General features: G+C 48.1%; 1 protein-coding gene across 2 annotated transcripts in view; it reads right to left on the bottom strand.

The window, feature by feature from the left end:
• IFT172 (intraflagellar transport 172) overlaps positions 1 to 15,323 on the bottom strand; it is a 39,078-nt gene that overhangs the window by 7,126 nt on the left and 16,629 nt on the right. The window contains exons 18-39 of one of the 2 annotated variants that reach the window (XR_011328552.1): positions 14,491 to 14,598; positions 13,870 to 13,954; positions 13,443 to 13,535; positions 13,038 to 13,115; positions 12,419 to 12,667; positions 9,875 to 9,953; positions 9,351 to 9,471; positions 8,853 to 8,997; positions 8,689 to 8,778; positions 8,165 to 8,262; positions 7,156 to 7,291; positions 6,960 to 7,076; positions 6,212 to 6,354; positions 5,434 to 5,527; positions 5,116 to 5,180; positions 4,811 to 4,991; positions 4,165 to 4,274; positions 3,578 to 3,707; positions 3,069 to 3,172; positions 2,644 to 2,753; positions 2,079 to 2,142; positions 1,698 to 1,784 (exon numbers count right to left, since the gene is read on the bottom strand). Coding sequence is in view for 1 of the 2 variants with exons in the window: in XM_069805300.1 (XP_069661401.1) it covers positions 1,698 to 1,784; positions 2,079 to 2,142; positions 2,644 to 2,753; positions 3,074 to 3,172; positions 3,578 to 3,707; positions 4,165 to 4,274; positions 4,811 to 4,991; positions 5,116 to 5,180; positions 5,434 to 5,527; positions 6,212 to 6,354; positions 6,960 to 7,076; positions 7,156 to 7,291; positions 8,165 to 8,262; positions 8,689 to 8,778; positions 8,853 to 8,997; positions 9,351 to 9,471; positions 9,875 to 9,953; positions 12,419 to 12,667; positions 13,038 to 13,115; positions 13,443 to 13,535; positions 13,870 to 13,954; positions 14,491 to 14,598 (2,482 nt within the window). In the remaining variant the exon portion in view is untranslated. The remainder of the gene's footprint in view (positions 1 to 1,697; positions 1,785 to 2,078; positions 2,143 to 2,643; positions 2,754 to 3,068; positions 3,173 to 3,577; positions 3,708 to 4,164; positions 4,275 to 4,810; positions 4,992 to 5,115; positions 5,181 to 5,433; positions 5,528 to 6,211; positions 6,355 to 6,959; positions 7,077 to 7,155; positions 7,292 to 8,164; positions 8,263 to 8,688; positions 8,779 to 8,852; positions 8,998 to 9,350; positions 9,472 to 9,874; positions 9,954 to 12,418; positions 12,668 to 13,037; positions 13,116 to 13,442; positions 13,536 to 13,869; positions 13,955 to 14,490; positions 14,599 to 15,323) is intronic. The other variant, XM_069805300.1, reaches the window with a different exon arrangement.

Raw genomic sequence — 15,323 nt, 5'->3', positions numbered from 1 at the left:
TTGCCAAGGAATACGGCCAAATATGTAAAGGATGCAGTATCTCCACAATGTGGCACCACAGGTACCACTTGTAAACCAGCCCTTAGCCTAATGAAAGAATGAATCAAAACACTTTGTGGACTGAAGACATTCATAATTTGCAAGGCTGCTCTAGTCCATTATTCAAATGCTGTCAGATCTCTGGGACTGGAGGCCTCCTTGGAGTGCTGCTCCTACATATGCTGATCACATAAACACTTTGCTGAGGACTGACTGTAGTCAGCCTTACAGAAATTCAACTGAGGAAAGACCTGTTTCACACAGGCTTAAATATAGTAATGAGATGAAGAAGATGGCATAAAATGTGTAATCCTGTCAAAAAATGAGCAATGGAAACAAGTTTATTAAGCACAAAAGAGACCAGTGCCACAATTATGTGTCTAGAACTTGAACACCCAGATGTGGATGCTGGTGAAACACTACATACAGGACAGTTTGGGATAAAGATTAAGTCTGGTATATGACCTGTTTTGATAAATCTAACTTTTGTCCTATATAATCACTGTAGAACAGCTGAGTCAACAGTCATGAAATTCTGCACTGGTCATGGAGCAAGGTTGTGCTAATGCTTTCATAGAGGCATAAACAGACTAACATCTTCTTGGCCTAAATGTGGTATTCTTGTGCCTGGCTGACAATAAAACTGATTAAGCCTTTACCATTAAATTAAGCGTGAAGGTATTCTTTATGGAAGAAGATCAACACTGGTACCTCCTGATAATTAGAACAGCAGCACAGAAGTCTCCAAGATAACTACTACAACAAAAACCCAGTACCTCCAGAGAAGCCCCAGAAGCCAAAAAGAAATCAAGTTTACTGTGGTAGAGCCCAAACTCAGGTTACTGGTTACTGCATTAGAAACGAAGTTATAAAAATACGGTACAACACATTACCAGTGCTTGTCCAAGTTGTCCGTGTTTGCCTGAGTGATTAGCTGTGATGTCTCCACTAACTGCAGATTCCATTGCCAGGGGCTGCCCTGTAACTTGATCTGAAGCAATGCCTCACTTCAAAGAATCATGCCTGCCTTTAGTTTAGCTCCTTTATCAATAACCATTGAATCAATAACCAATCAATAACGAATACCCAATAACCAATCAATAATCATTGAATCCAAACAAACTCTCAAAGTAGATCCTGGTAATCTAGAGCTTTCTCCTCCTGTTACTGCATTGGAATAGCACTGTAAACCAGTTTCATTTTGCTTTTCTCTATTTTTATTATTCTGCTGAGGTAATTTTGCTAGTTTTAGGTCAGTAAAAATGAAAAAAATGTCAAATTTGCTTTCACAACAAGGATGTCTCATTTCTACTGACACCAGGCCTCTAAAGAACATGTAGAAAGAAGGCTTTCTTTTGCAAGTCTGTCTGTTTCCATGGTACCAATTACTTCCAGCCCAAACAACTCATTTAGCTTTTTCCAATGCTCCATTAATCACAAAATTTAAACCCAATATGCTCCTGGGTTCTAATGCTTCCCTTCTAGGCCTCATTATCTAAGATGAGGACAGTGGAGAGGTGGTTTTTGAGCTGCTGCAGTGACCCCCCCGTGCTCCACACAGAAATGACTGCTTTGCTCTGCCCACTCATTCCTGCTGCCCCTGCTTCAGAGAGCCAGGACCCCATGTTTGTCTCCTGAGGACTCACACAGACACTCACCTGTTTAGCTGCAACCTCCAGGCACTTCTCCCATTGCTCCTGCTCTGTATACATATCCAAAGCAGCCATGACATCTATTCCTACCAGCTGGGGATGGAAACAACCATAAGTTCACTGTGCAGGCAAGGCTTCCTACCAGCATCAAGGCAGGCATCAGCCCACCCAGGTCTTTTCTTCACATACACACAGTCCCTCCCATTCTATAGTATGGAAGCACAGATCCAGTGTGACCCATCTGGTATGCAGAAACCGTAACTCATAGGCACATACAGACTCCTCACCTGTGGGCATATTCAGGCAAAAGCCCCATGAGGAAGGCTCCAAGGATCTGCACAGATCCTGACATCACTCCCTAGCCTGTGAGACATCCCAAATACCTACCGAATCTACCTTTCCTTGGTTCTTTAAATACTCCTTGTAACGCTGGTCCACATACTCCTCTGACCTAATAGGTAGAAAGAATCTTAGTAGGCAGCAAGATAAATAGTGTCTTGCATCAGTGCAGAGGCTGGATTCAACTTTGTCTACTTTGGGAAAAAGAGGACTTACAGCTGTGCCATGTCTTCTGGCCTGCTGCTGGAAGCATAGATAGAGGGGAAAGAAAGGGCCTAGGCAGCTCTTTGCAATATAAGGTGTGAGGAGAGGGAAAGGGATCACAGGACTTTCAGAAAGAAATGCATGCACAGGATTATGCCAAGGGAAAGGGAGATAGGGATAGGGATGGGACAAAAGGGGATAACTGTTTCCATGGGATGTGTGGCAACAGAAAAGTGTCAGGATGGTAAATGGCTTGGGAAGGGCAGCTGTGGAGAATGTGCCCTGTTGAGCATGGCAAGGCCACTGTGGGGAGAATCCAAGGAACCTGGGGCAGCAGGACAGGACACGGGATCCTCTAGAGGTGGCAGAGGGAGCAGGAAGAGTATAATTTGACAAGTTTGGGGCATACCTGGGGTCCAACTCCTTGGCCACACGCTTGGCTTTGCTCCATTCCTCCCCTTCAATGAAGGCATCAATAGCTTCTTGGATGAGGTCCAAGTTGAGGTAGAGTTCAGCTGCCTGCAGGGCCAGAGACAGTCCCATGAGAGATGAAACCCCAACGGCACCCTGCAGCCCAGGCTGAAGCTGCTGCTGTTGGAAGTGACCAGCACACAGCAACAACAGAAAGTCTCTTCCCAAAGCCTGGCTCTCTCACACTATTCCAGGACTTGATCCCTTCCCCTCCTTCCTCCTCCTCGAAGACTCTGTGCTGCCTAACTCTGCATAGGCCCATCCACCCATCACCCCAGGATGTGACCTGGCCTCTTTCCCTTGGATAGAGCTCTCCCTTCCTATGTCACTGCTTCTTCAGTAGTCTGGGGGCAGGAGCCAGACCTCACCGCACTGTATTTCTTCATTGCCACCAGCTGAGGAGCCACAGTCTGCGTCACCTCCAGGCTCTGTGACTGACCCAAGAATTTAATGGCCAACTCAGCAGCCTGTGAAGAGAAATTGACAGAAGTGATAAAAGCTATTTGAGAGAGGGATGAAGCTGGGAAGAGCTCAGTCCCAGCTAAAAGACTGAGAGTCAGGAGCACTTGAACTATGGGGGAAGGGGAGAAGAAATGACAGCCCACTTCAGCAATTCAGAGAAGCAAAGCCCAGCTAATTTCACATGGGAGAAGATCAGACAAGGACATAATTGTTGCCAAAGTTGGTACAAGGGCACAGGTATGAGTGAAAAGTACAAACAAGAACACAACCCAAAGGCTGGCGGACATAGACCAGGAGAAGCAGAAAGGGCAGTCACCTAGTGATTGAGATATCTCTGGGATGCACTGCAGGTTGTGGGACACCTCCTAGACAGCAGAGCATATGAAGGGAATCATAGCCTCCGACTGTACCTTCAGCAAGCACTTCTCCATCAGGACACTGTTGCTGGGATCCCGCACCTTCAGATAGCAGTCCACCGCCCTGGCATATTCCCCAGCCTGCTCCCACTCCCGTGCCTGCTCCAGCAGCCCTTCTGTTCCTCTGTAGGGAGGAATGTAGGCTGTGAGCAAGACTGGGATGCTGCCACAGAGATCCTGTACACAGTGTGTAGGGCATGGGCAGGGAGGTGCACAGCAGAGGTAAGCCAGGCACCTCAGAAGGGGCTGAGTGTGTGACAAGGAATGCACACAGCCAGTGCTGAGGAGAGAATTGATTAAGGACCCTGGGGAGATGCACTGGCGGTACAAGAGACCTCGGAGATCTGTGAGTGGCAAGAAGACATCTGGGAGACCTTGGATGGTGAGAATAAGCCTGGAGTCTCCCAGAGCAGGGAGGAAGGATGTTAGGAAACCTATGCAGTAAGAACTCCAGGGTCCTCAAGAAGGAAACAACTGGATGTCAGGGATCCCAGCAGGCTATCTCTGTGAGGCATCAGCACAATGGCCTAGGGGAAGAGCTACCTGTCTGTTCTCTGCAACCTGACCACAGCATTCCTTACGTGGAGCCCATCTTGGCAGCCTCCCTGCCGCACTCCTCCTGTAACTCTTCTAGCCGACTAGGCACATATTCCTTGCAGATCCGCAGGGCTTCGCTCCACATGCCAGCCTCCTGCACAAGCACAATGGGGAGGAGAAATTTTCACCAGTTCACCAGGATGCCCCCCACTCCTGGCATTACATAACACATCTAGCCTCTCATGTTATCTTGCCAGAGGACCCACTGGAAGAAACAATGACAGCAGCACCATCCAATTCTTTCCTTCCCCAAAATGGCACCTATGTCTGTCCATTCACCCAAGCTACCTCAGAGGAAAAGTCCTCATCCATCCTAGCTACCTCTGTGGAATGGGCACTTACAGTTTCCAAATGCACCCACTCATGCTATCCATGAGGACCATCCAAATTCTGGCAGGGTACTTCCTCCCAGAGCTGTGAGAGAGCTAAGCTATGCTGTGATATCTCTACCGGTTCAGTCTTCTAAGAGCAGGCCAGAATTAAGTTCTACTAGGAAACACCTGAGTAAATGGTTTCTCTTTGGCTACTAAGCTGACAGGGAGAGCTGGGAGATGGATTTCACTCCTCCTCCATCCAAACTGGATTCTTGTCCAGTGAGAAGGCAATGATGTTGCCACAGTCTACGCTCACCTTGTAGTACTTTATGGCCAGCTCAGGTCTCTGTGCTCTCAAGAGGAAGGCCTCTGCTTTCTGGAACTCTCTCTGCTCAAAGGCAAAACGTGCCTGTCCCATGAGCACATCAGCCACGCTGTCTGGGTCATGAGCTTCAGCCACACGCTGTGCAGCATCCCAGTTCTGGTTATGCACGAACCTAGGGAAATCAACATGAGATGTAACAAGGATGGCAAGGAGCAGACCAATGCTGGAGAAGCAACCAGGCTGGCATCATACAGGGAGAGGAGATGCAGCAGGCCAGGATGGGGAACGATACATACATCAGCACTGCCTCCTTGGGTTTCCCAGCTTTAATAAATTCGGCTTCAGCCTCTTCAAATTTGCCCTAGGAGAGAGGAAACAACCTGCTTGTATGCCTTCCTGCCCTGATACCATCACATGACCTCCTCTATTACCATGAGGCAGAGACAATTTGTGAAAAAAAGATGTGTGTGGAAACTTGGGGCTGTAATCGCGGAGTCTTTTGGGTGAGCAGTGACTGCAGCCATAAAAGTGCCTGCTGCAGCAGCCCTTAAGGACAACTGTTCAATTACCTGAGCGACCAGAGAACTCCCACCTACTCCAGGGGGTAAAATTACCTCATCTTCTAGGAACATGGCATACTTTAAGTGGATCTCTGGCATCTTCTGCTTCATGGAGAGGCGGGCCAGTTCAAAAGCAAATTCAAAGACCCTGCAACGAAAGAGAAAATGGGGTGAGAGCAGGACTATGCACTGTGAGGGGACGCCTTCACTAAGCGCAAGATATCAAGTAGAGCACAAGACACTGGGAGAGAAGGGAATACAGAGGGTCCCGAGTGAGTGGGCACTGCCCATTTCTCCTGTTCCTGACCAGAGAACAGGAGCTTTTAGAGGCCCCACTAAGGAAATTCAGCTCCTTCACACTTGCTCTTAGTGCCAGAGGCCCTTGGTTCAACCCTAAGGGGAGGTCGCAAGACTCCCCTGAGCCTAGCGATGTGGGAGAGCTGGAAGAGAGCAGCAGTGAATGGCAGTGCAGTCGGATGGCTGTACAGGTGCACAGTGGGGCCAAAACTCTTCTGGCAGGCAGTTACTTATGGTAACATGAGGAATACCTCCTCCCGTGTTCAGAGGCTCTCACAAGGCAACCCCGCTGAGGCTAAAGGGCAAACTGCTTTTGCCTGCCCAGCTCTGACTTGACATTTGAGACACTAACAGGTGGACAGGAAGCAGGATGTGTCAAGGAAGTGGAATGCCTGTGTGAAGACATACAGGTGGGGTGGGAAGACATGCCATATCCTGGACCTGCAGCTATTATGCATACAGTTATCTTGGGGCACCCCTTTTTTCTCAGGTCAGGCAGATAGGAGAGAAGTGCTGGGCTGATGGACCTGCTTACCCGCTGTCTGCTGCATGGTCAATGGCCATCTCCAGAAGTCCGAATTTACTGAGGAGTTTCACAGCTGCCTCTCCACCCAGGCTCTTTGCCCACATATAGGCCACGTGCTTATAGGAGGTTGCTCCCCCATGTGCCTTGGCCACCTATCCAAAGCAAAGAAAGTGGAAGAGCCCAATGCATCCATTTCATCTTCAGCAGGCTGAGCCAGGACTCCCCTCTCACATGACACTTGTCATTGCAAGGGAGCACCAAAACCAACCGTTCTCTCCTGAGGAACCCTTCTGTAGCCACCACTGGACTGGGTAGAGTGAGACAAAGGCTTATACAGCAGAGCAGAAAGAAGGCTGCTGCCTCCTCAGCATGGCCCACACTACTGTTAGGTCAGCAGAAGTGACCCCTGGCAATCTGTGTCTGCACTGGAGGGGAGCAGTGCCGGGGTGGGGCTGCTAGAGTGGCTATGGGCAGAGCAATACCTCTGAGGTACAACATGGTGCAGTGGTCAGGGGCAGAGCAGTGAATGGAGGAAGGCACTGCTGCAGAGAAGCTAGGGGTCAAGCCCTGCTTTTGGGGTGCAATGCTGCAGAGCAGCAGATGCAAGCACCTCCAGTGCGGTGTCAAATGCTGAAGCTAGGTAGTGTATGCCAAGTCTTCAAATTTTGCAGTGAATAGAGACAGAGCAGTTCCTACCAGGGTCCTGCAGTCAAAGCCTGATCCCTGCACAATGGGGTAGCTGTGAAGTGGTTATTACCCTGTAAGCTTCTTCCCACATGTCATTCACTCTGTACATGTTTACTGTGGCCTTCCAGTCCTTAGCTTCTAGGTAGTGGTACTCAGCCTCCTGTAAGCATCCCTCTGCCTCTAGCTCCTGCAATTAGAGGCAATGAGTTAGTGACACTCTTGTCCCTGCCTGGTCTAGTTGATCCCCTGCCATGAGATGCACTCGCCTTGCCCAGGTGCAGGTGGGTGTCGCTGAGTAAGTCCTTGTGGTACTTGGCCACTAGGCAAACCATCTCATCATACATCTTGCACTTCTTGTACATGGTGATGGCCAAATCAGGTTCATTCACAGTGATATACAGCCTGGGAACACAAGCACATTCAAATGGCTCAGCTGAGGACATGACCAGTCCCTGCAGTCTCCCTGCATTCTGCCCAGCTGAAGTCAGGTCCTGGGCACACTCATGACTGGTGTGCAGCATGACTGTTGCAGGCTGCAAGGCTGGACATTGCTTAGATAGAGCCCTTCTGTTATGCCACTATCAGCCGCAGTAGGGCAAAGTTATTCCTTCCATCCTCACTTGTCAACCTGAGTTGTGACTTGGAGGGAGCCTCTGGGCTTCTGTGACCTGTTCTCATCTTGGCCTCCAACCTGAGGCTGTCAGTCCTGTTGGGATGGTAACGTGACAATGTCAGCTCAACTTACTCATATAGGCCAGCAGAAAGATAAAACCCAGTGTGACTTCACCAGCTGTAATGCCCCCTTTCATGTACTAGGCATCCTTGAGATCAGGTACCATGGCATCAGATACACAGCTGTGTTTGTCCCTGTACCTACTAACCTTATTGTGTTGTTATTAATCTAGACCTGGCAACATTAGTAACCTGGATGGGAAACACTCCACTTCCCATATCTTATCCTCAGCTGACCATGACAGATCAGATGTAGCAGTCTGCAGTGGGGAAAAGCCTTGCCATACTTCCTTTGCTACATGAGACAGCTTTGCTACTTGAGACCTCCCTTCTGTCCTGGTGGACAAAGATACATTAATAGTCAGTGACTTCTTTTCCTTTGAACTCTGAAACATCAGCTCTAGGTCTCCACGTGTGGAGAGAGTACCTCTGACCTTTCCAAACCCCAGTCCCAACTCCGTTCCCACCCAGGAAAGGGCTCCTCCTCGCTACAGCCATTTTTTCAGGGCTTAGTCTTGGACTAGTACCAAGGAAGATGCTCACCTCTCTGCTTCTTTGTACTTGCCCTGCTTCTCCATCTCTTGGGCCTGGGTTACATAGAGCACAGACACATCTTCCTGACTCATACATTTGATCGCCAGCTGCCAAAAGGAACACACATGGGAGAAACTACAGCACACCACACAGCAATTTCTTGATATATGGTAGTGAAGGAGAAGGAGAAAACCAATCTCCTTCCTGTTACAAACAGGTGTATATGCTATACGCTCTGCAGAGAATGGGTAGTCATTTGTCAGTGTGATCAAAGCACACAGGACCAACCCCCCTGGAGAGTGCTATCTGTGTCACAGGTGCACCTACACAGGGATGCTGAAGTAAATAAGGGCACAGACAGGATGTCAATACCAGGGACTGATTTCTTGCTGGCTACTGGATGCCCCTACACGCATCCTTTGGGAAGAGTGCTTGTTGATCAGGTGTTGGTGCACAAGGCACCACCACCACCTGATGAAAGACATTTCACGAAGCAGGGTGAGGTCCCCAGGAGCTTTGGCTTCTGACTCTACCTTGTGAGCCTGTTCCCAGAGCCCGGCCTGTGTGTACATGTCAATGGCATCCTTGGTCTGGTCTCCTTTGATGTACAGCTCCTCCGCAACCTGTAGGGAAATGACTATACTCAGCAGTCCCAAGGGACACACAGAACAGCAATGACTGTGGTCTGTGGCCTCACCTGATACTCCTGTAAAGCTGCATAGTGCTGGGCAATCCTGAGGTAATATTTGGCTGCTGTCTGTTTGTCCTGCAAGTCCAAAATGTAGATGGCCTTCTTCCACTGCCGGGCTCCCAAGGCTGCCTCAATGGCCTTAATCGAGCACCTAGCATCAAAGAAATAACTCTTTACAGCCAGCCACCAGCCATCTCCTCCAGCTGCGTTAAGCCAGGGAGACCAAAGTGATTGGATCTGAATAACTGGCAAAGCTAAGGGGAAAGAATGAAGAACTAGGACAGCAGGGAAAAGTAATCAGGGATGAAGACCTTGGGAGAGATGCGGAAGGCATCCATGGTTGCGGCCAGCAGAGACTGCACATAAGCACCAGGTGCACTGGCAAAGCAGGGTCAAGGGGGGCTTACTCAGGAAAAACCCCCTGCTGATTTAAGCAAACTGTATCAACTTCATAGCTTGCCAGGTTATACTGCTGCTGGTCATACAGCGATCACCTGCCCCCACCTGGCTTCGATATAATGATTAATAGCAGCATCCAGCTGTTTCTGCTGCACCAGATGGTCTCCCCAGGCCTCCTCCAGCTTCACAACTTCTGCGGGAAATGCCAGGCGAGCCAGTTCCACTGCTGTAAGGGGACATGATAGCTGTTAGACTGAATCCAGCAAGAAAGCAGAACTGTGAGGTGAACTTGGGCCTTGGATGGGGCACAGACGGAGGGGAATGGTGACTGTCTAATCCACTCCAGCTCCAACAGGCTACACAGCAATCTGGACTCTGTGGAAAGCTGGACCAAATCCATGCTGGTGCAATTAGCACGATCAAGGCCTTGGGAAGAGGATGCTGTTCTGGGACTGTGTGTGCAAGTACAACTTTGTGAAAATACATACATTGAATGAGATGACACATGGAAGCTTCAGAGCACATAGGCATCTCTGGGCTCCAGGGCAATAGCTCATGTTGCCACCAGGCCAGAGTACCCAGGCTCCTGCTGGGGATTGATGGGGGGAGGAACATATTTAGCACAGTACCTTTCAGGAAGGCACTGCCCTTGCAATAGCACTCCAGCGCCTTCCGTGGGTTCCCGACCTTCTCAAACAGGTCTCCAGCCTAATAACAAATACAAGCTGCCAGTTTCCAGAGCCACTATCTCCCCACACCATCATGTACCCTACCAGTCCCATGTACAGAGCTTGTCAGTCCTGCCACACAGACTTCTCCATCAGCTATGTCTTCCCCACTAATCAAGAGCATGGGGATAAAGGGAACTTCTAGGAAAGACTGCATGTGCTGAAACCATTGTCCTCTCTGCCAACTGACATACCCCAAGTGTTTTTCTGGGGTACCACTTTCTAACAAGATAAGAGTTTTTGAGACAACCTCCATTCTCTGCACAGTGGCTGGTGCAGCAACAGCCTTTTCTATGACCATGGTCCCTTGGAGCTCTGCTATACAGATGATCATATGGAAGCCGTGGGCATGAGTAGTGAAGGGGGAAACTCAGCCTCTTGCAGCACGTTTTTACCCTGTAGGAAAGGGTGGTGGCCAACAGGGTGGGATGAGGTTCAAAGCTTGTGGAACTTCGAACATAATATAAGAAAGGCCATCCTGGCAGACCGAAGATTCATTCCCTTCAGTATTTGAATGGTGGCGAAAGCACATGTCTTGAGAAAGGTTGTAAGAACAGAGCAAGTATATACCAGCCTTTCCTCCATTCTATCTATCCGTCTCTGACAATCTGCATCACAGAAGCTTCCTGAGTTTCCGTCATGATGCTCTCACATCATCATATTTAATGGCTTTTGACAGAGTCTACCTCCGTGATTTGTCTAACCACTTTTGGACCATTCATACTTTTGGTAACAAAGCATCTGGCAGCAATGAGTTCCACAGTTACTCTTTCAACTGAAGGCTTAAGAAAAGGTGACAGGTTTGGAAAAGCACAAAATTCTCTTGGGTCAAAATAAAATGGTCAGAAAATGCTGAAGGCAAAATGAGACTGGAGAAATGTAATTTAAGCAGGGCACATAAAATACGCCAGCAAAATGAGACTGGAGAAATGTAATTTAAGCAGGGCACATAAAATACGCCAGCAATCCACAACACATAACTGAACTGGGTAACTCATAGCCAACATTGTAGATCAAAAAGTACAGGTGGTTCAAACAATAATTTGACAAGCTCATGGAAGAAAAATCTATCAAGAGCTCTTAAACATAAAAATAAAACAGTTCAGGTACACTATAGTCTGCAAACTGCTGGAAACTATGAAAGTACACCAGGGGAAGTACCACCCTATATTTGTCTGCCCTGTTCTTTACATTCCTTTCTTAAACATCTGCAAGAGGCAACTGTTGGCCAGGATACCAAGCTGTACACTGGTCAGACTCAGCACTGCTTTCTTACATTAACATGATTATGTGCTGTGTGAAAAACACACTTTTGTTTTAAAACCATCACCTAATAATAAGTAGTTACTATTTTTTTGTGTTATTAGAGACAGAGAAGAATCACTTCCCTTCTACGATCCCTGGTTTCAGCTGGGATAGAGTTAATTGTCTTCCTAGTAGCTGGTACAGTGCTATGTTTTGAGTTCAGTATGAGAAGAATGTTGTTAACTGATGTTTTCAGTGGTTCCTAAGTAATGTTCAGTCTAAAGTCAAGGATTTCTCAGCTTCTCATGCCCAGCGAGCAAGAAAGCTGGAGGGACAAAAGAAGTTGGGATGGGACACAGCCAGGGCAGCTGACCCAAAGTGGCCAACGGGGTATTCCATACCCTGTGATGTCACATCTACTATATAAACTGGGGGGAGTGGGGGCGGGGGGATTGCCGCTCGGGGACTAACTGGGCGTTGATCGGTGAGTGGTGAGCAATTGCACTGTGCATCATTTGTATATTCCAATCCTTTTATTATTACTGTTGTCATTTTATTAGTGTTATCATTATCGTTATTAGTTTCTTCTTTTCTGTTTTATTAAACCGTTCTTATCTCAGCCCATGAGTTTTACTTCTTTTCCCAATTTTCTCCCCCCATCCCACTGGGGGTGGGGGAGGAGTGAGTAAGCGGCTGCGTGGTGCTTAGTTGCTGGCTGGGGTTAAACCATGACAACGATATTCATGGTTCTACAGATTGTCTTCATAACCTCCTTTGTTTTTCTTCCTTAGCTTTTCCATTTAGACTATCTTTATATGAAAGCTGTACCAACATTTTTTATTCTACTATGACAAAGCACTGTACATTTTCACAGTTATATCGTTTTCTATTTGATTCACAACTCCTTTCCTCTTGGTTCCTGTCTTCCCAAGGGCCTCCTTGGCTATGACTGAACACTCAGCTGATGTTTCGGAGACAGGTCGCCACTGAGTCGTGATCTTTTTCCTGACTAATAACAGTAATTCTATACCCCACCCATGTATAATGGATGCAGTTAGGATTTCCTCCAAAACATTAACTGCAAATTTATCAACACAGAATTACATCTGCTACTTTCCAGCTCAGTCCCCCTGTATCTCACAGATGCAGAGGACAGGGTAAGAGCTTTGATGTCACAAAGAAGTGGGGTGGGCCACTCACCTGTTCATACAGTTCCCCTCTGATCAGTGCCGTGGAGATCCTATTGATGACATCCCCATTGGTCAGGAGCTCATCCCTGCTCATGGCCAGCCGTGCTGCTTTGGCTGGCAGCCCTGCCCGCAGGTATAAGCTGATGGCTGCCAAGTAGTCGCCCTGTCCCTCTTGCACCTCCCCAGCCTTCTCTTCCTGCTGGGTATCCAGCAGCCACTGGTAGTAACCCCAACGCAACTTATCCAGCATTGGGTGTCCCTGTTGAGAAATGCAGCGTTGGTTGACCTGAGCAAGGCAAGAAGTTGTCCTGCTCATCCTGCAGGCTCTGAACAGCTAGTTCATGGCACCAGATCCTTTGCTGCCCAGTTAGCAGAAACCGCAGTGCCAGCCCTGAGTACCACTGCATCATCCATTCTTTTTCAAAGCCCTAGATACTCCTAAACCAATTTCAGTAGCTTTTCTCCCTCACTATTCACCCAGGTCCATACTTATAGCAGTGCAAGCCCCTCCAAGCAGAAGTGAGGTCCTGATAGGGCAGGTGAAGAGAACCCAGACCTTGAATGGACTCCCAGCCAGAAGACTTATCAAGCAAGCCCAGCCCACAGTCCAGCACAGCTATATTCTGTACCTTCGCCTCGGCAACCACGATGCATTCATCCCACATGTGCAGCTCCTGGTACATGTCCATGGCCTCCTCTGTGGCGTTCTGTGTCAGAGAGAAAAGTGTCAACCTGAAGGCTCCATTTAGCAGATACATTGCCATTGGGCTCTCATAGTGGGCAGGGTTAGATGTGCAGAAAACACTTGAAAAAGTGTACCATCCCCTTTACATGGATATACACCCTCCCTCACACTCTTCATGCACCTCAAGGCAATCCTACACCTTGGAACAAGAAATACCTCCTTCTATTTCAGGGCAAAAACTCTTCTCCAAGGAATAAGCAACCCCTTCCTTTTCTCTTTCACACCAGGGCACAACCCTTTCTGCTTAGAAATAAATGAGACCTTTTCTGCTCCTTATTCCCTTACTCACTTGTTCCAGGAAGATCATCTCTGCCAGCTTGTAGTTCTTGTCTAGCATGGCCAAACGGGCACGCACCAGATAATGATCTGTACCATCACCACCCTGCAGACAACATCAGTTAGTTCAATCAGTTTGCTGAGTGAAAGAACAGGCTCTGGAGTGATACAAGGGAGGTGATTGCAGGTGGGGTCTGTGTCATTACAGAAACTAAAGAAGACAGAAGAGAATCACAGAAGTGACAAGACAGGAGCAATATGAAATGGCTAGCCAGAGGAGGGACCTGGCAGGCGTGGATGAAAGATTATGTCAGCAGTTTCTACACGACCACGTATTGGTCTGTAGCAGGATACTGGTGAGCATGGACACAGAAGATAATGTGTATGCAAGTGTTTACAGGAAAGCAGCTGCCCTGCACAGCAGAAAAAGTTTGACTTACGTGCTCTTGAGCTGCCTGGTCAGCAATGGTATTCGTTTCATGCAGAAATTGAGCCTTTGCCATGTTGCCCAGAGCTGCAAAGCACCTGGAAAGAGCAAAGCAGCTAGTCAATAACTGGGTTTTGTTGCCCACTTTTGGTCCAAGAAAAGAAAATCAGAACCTGGGCAGCAGACCCAGCTCTGTAAGCTGGAGAGGTGGGGTAGCCCTGCTTCAGGAGAAGGATTTTGCCAAGACCCATGTTCAGATGTGCCCTCTAGCCCTGCTTCATGGGAGAAGCCATGGACAGGACCAGTGCTCATGCTTCACTTCCCCAGGCTTCAGAGATGCGCTGAGCTTGTCAATGCCTGTCAGCTCCCTGAAGCCTTGCTATACACTGCTTTGGGTTGCCATCAGCAAAAATTTATGCTAGAAAGTGATGTCTTCTTGTCCCCAGTTCTAGCATTACTGTCTAGGATGAAAGGGCAAAGTCATTGCTTGGAACAGAGAACACTTAATTCTCCAATGCAGTGAATCTTCCAGGCCGCACAAAAAGGTCACATCTTTAGTTAGACCCTGGTTTCTGTGAGGGATTCAGCAAAGACAGTGTTTAAGCCAGAAAGATGTTATAGATGCTTCCTGTACCTCTCTGCAATGTGCAGCTGTCTAGCTTCCAAAGCCAGCCTGCTTAGAGTCTTCCACATGGCTTCAGTCTCTGCGGACATTTCCAGTGTTTCCAAAAATGCAGTAGCCCTTGAGAGAGAGAGATTTGCAGACTTTCAGTAACAGAATAGAAGAGCTCTCTGAGGATAATCCTAGGCTGACAGGAGCTTCCTAACAAGAGTTGCACTGAAAACAAAGCAAGCTGGGTGTGACCAGTTCTGAAGAGGATTGTGTAACACAGGGCTTGACATATCAGGGAAAAATTCAGAGATCTAGGTGATCCCTATCTGGGCTAAGGTACTTAGAGGCATATGATCAGCAGGTGGCTGTAGCAGTGTGGGGCAAGTCTGAAGAGTTGTGTCTGAAGCAAGTTCCTGGCCAAAGAAGTCTCTCAAGTGGTAACAGTGCTCTGAACACGTGACATTTTCTCCCCTGGTCAATTTTAAAACTCTGTAACAATGTCAGCAGTACCCAGGTGGCTACCATGACTGCTTCAGGCAGTCAGTTTTTACTCTGCACAGCTCCTGAATGTTTCCATGACACTGTCACTATCCCTGGAGGGGCAGTGGCAAAAGCACCTGAGTACGACTTCACATCTGGCTGCTACGGAAGACACACTGATTCACTGCAGTTAAGTGAAAACTGCCTTCAGTGAATTTCTATCAGTGTCAATGGGACCAGACTGGCCAGTCTCTTGTGCCCCCAAGTTTGAAAACACAATGCTGTGAGGATGAAAAAGCTGCATATTCACTCCTAAAGGACTCCGCTGCGCATTATAGCCAGACCTGGCACCAACATCATGTTCAGCACCTAAA

Source organism: Haliaeetus albicilla, chromosome 18, assembly GCF_947461875.1.
Source record: "Haliaeetus albicilla chromosome 18, bHalAlb1.1, whole genome shotgun sequence".
Taxonomy (NCBI): Eukaryota; Metazoa; Chordata; class Aves; order Accipitriformes; family Accipitridae; genus Haliaeetus; species Haliaeetus albicilla.
This window is presented reverse-complemented; position numbering and strand designations above follow the sequence as displayed.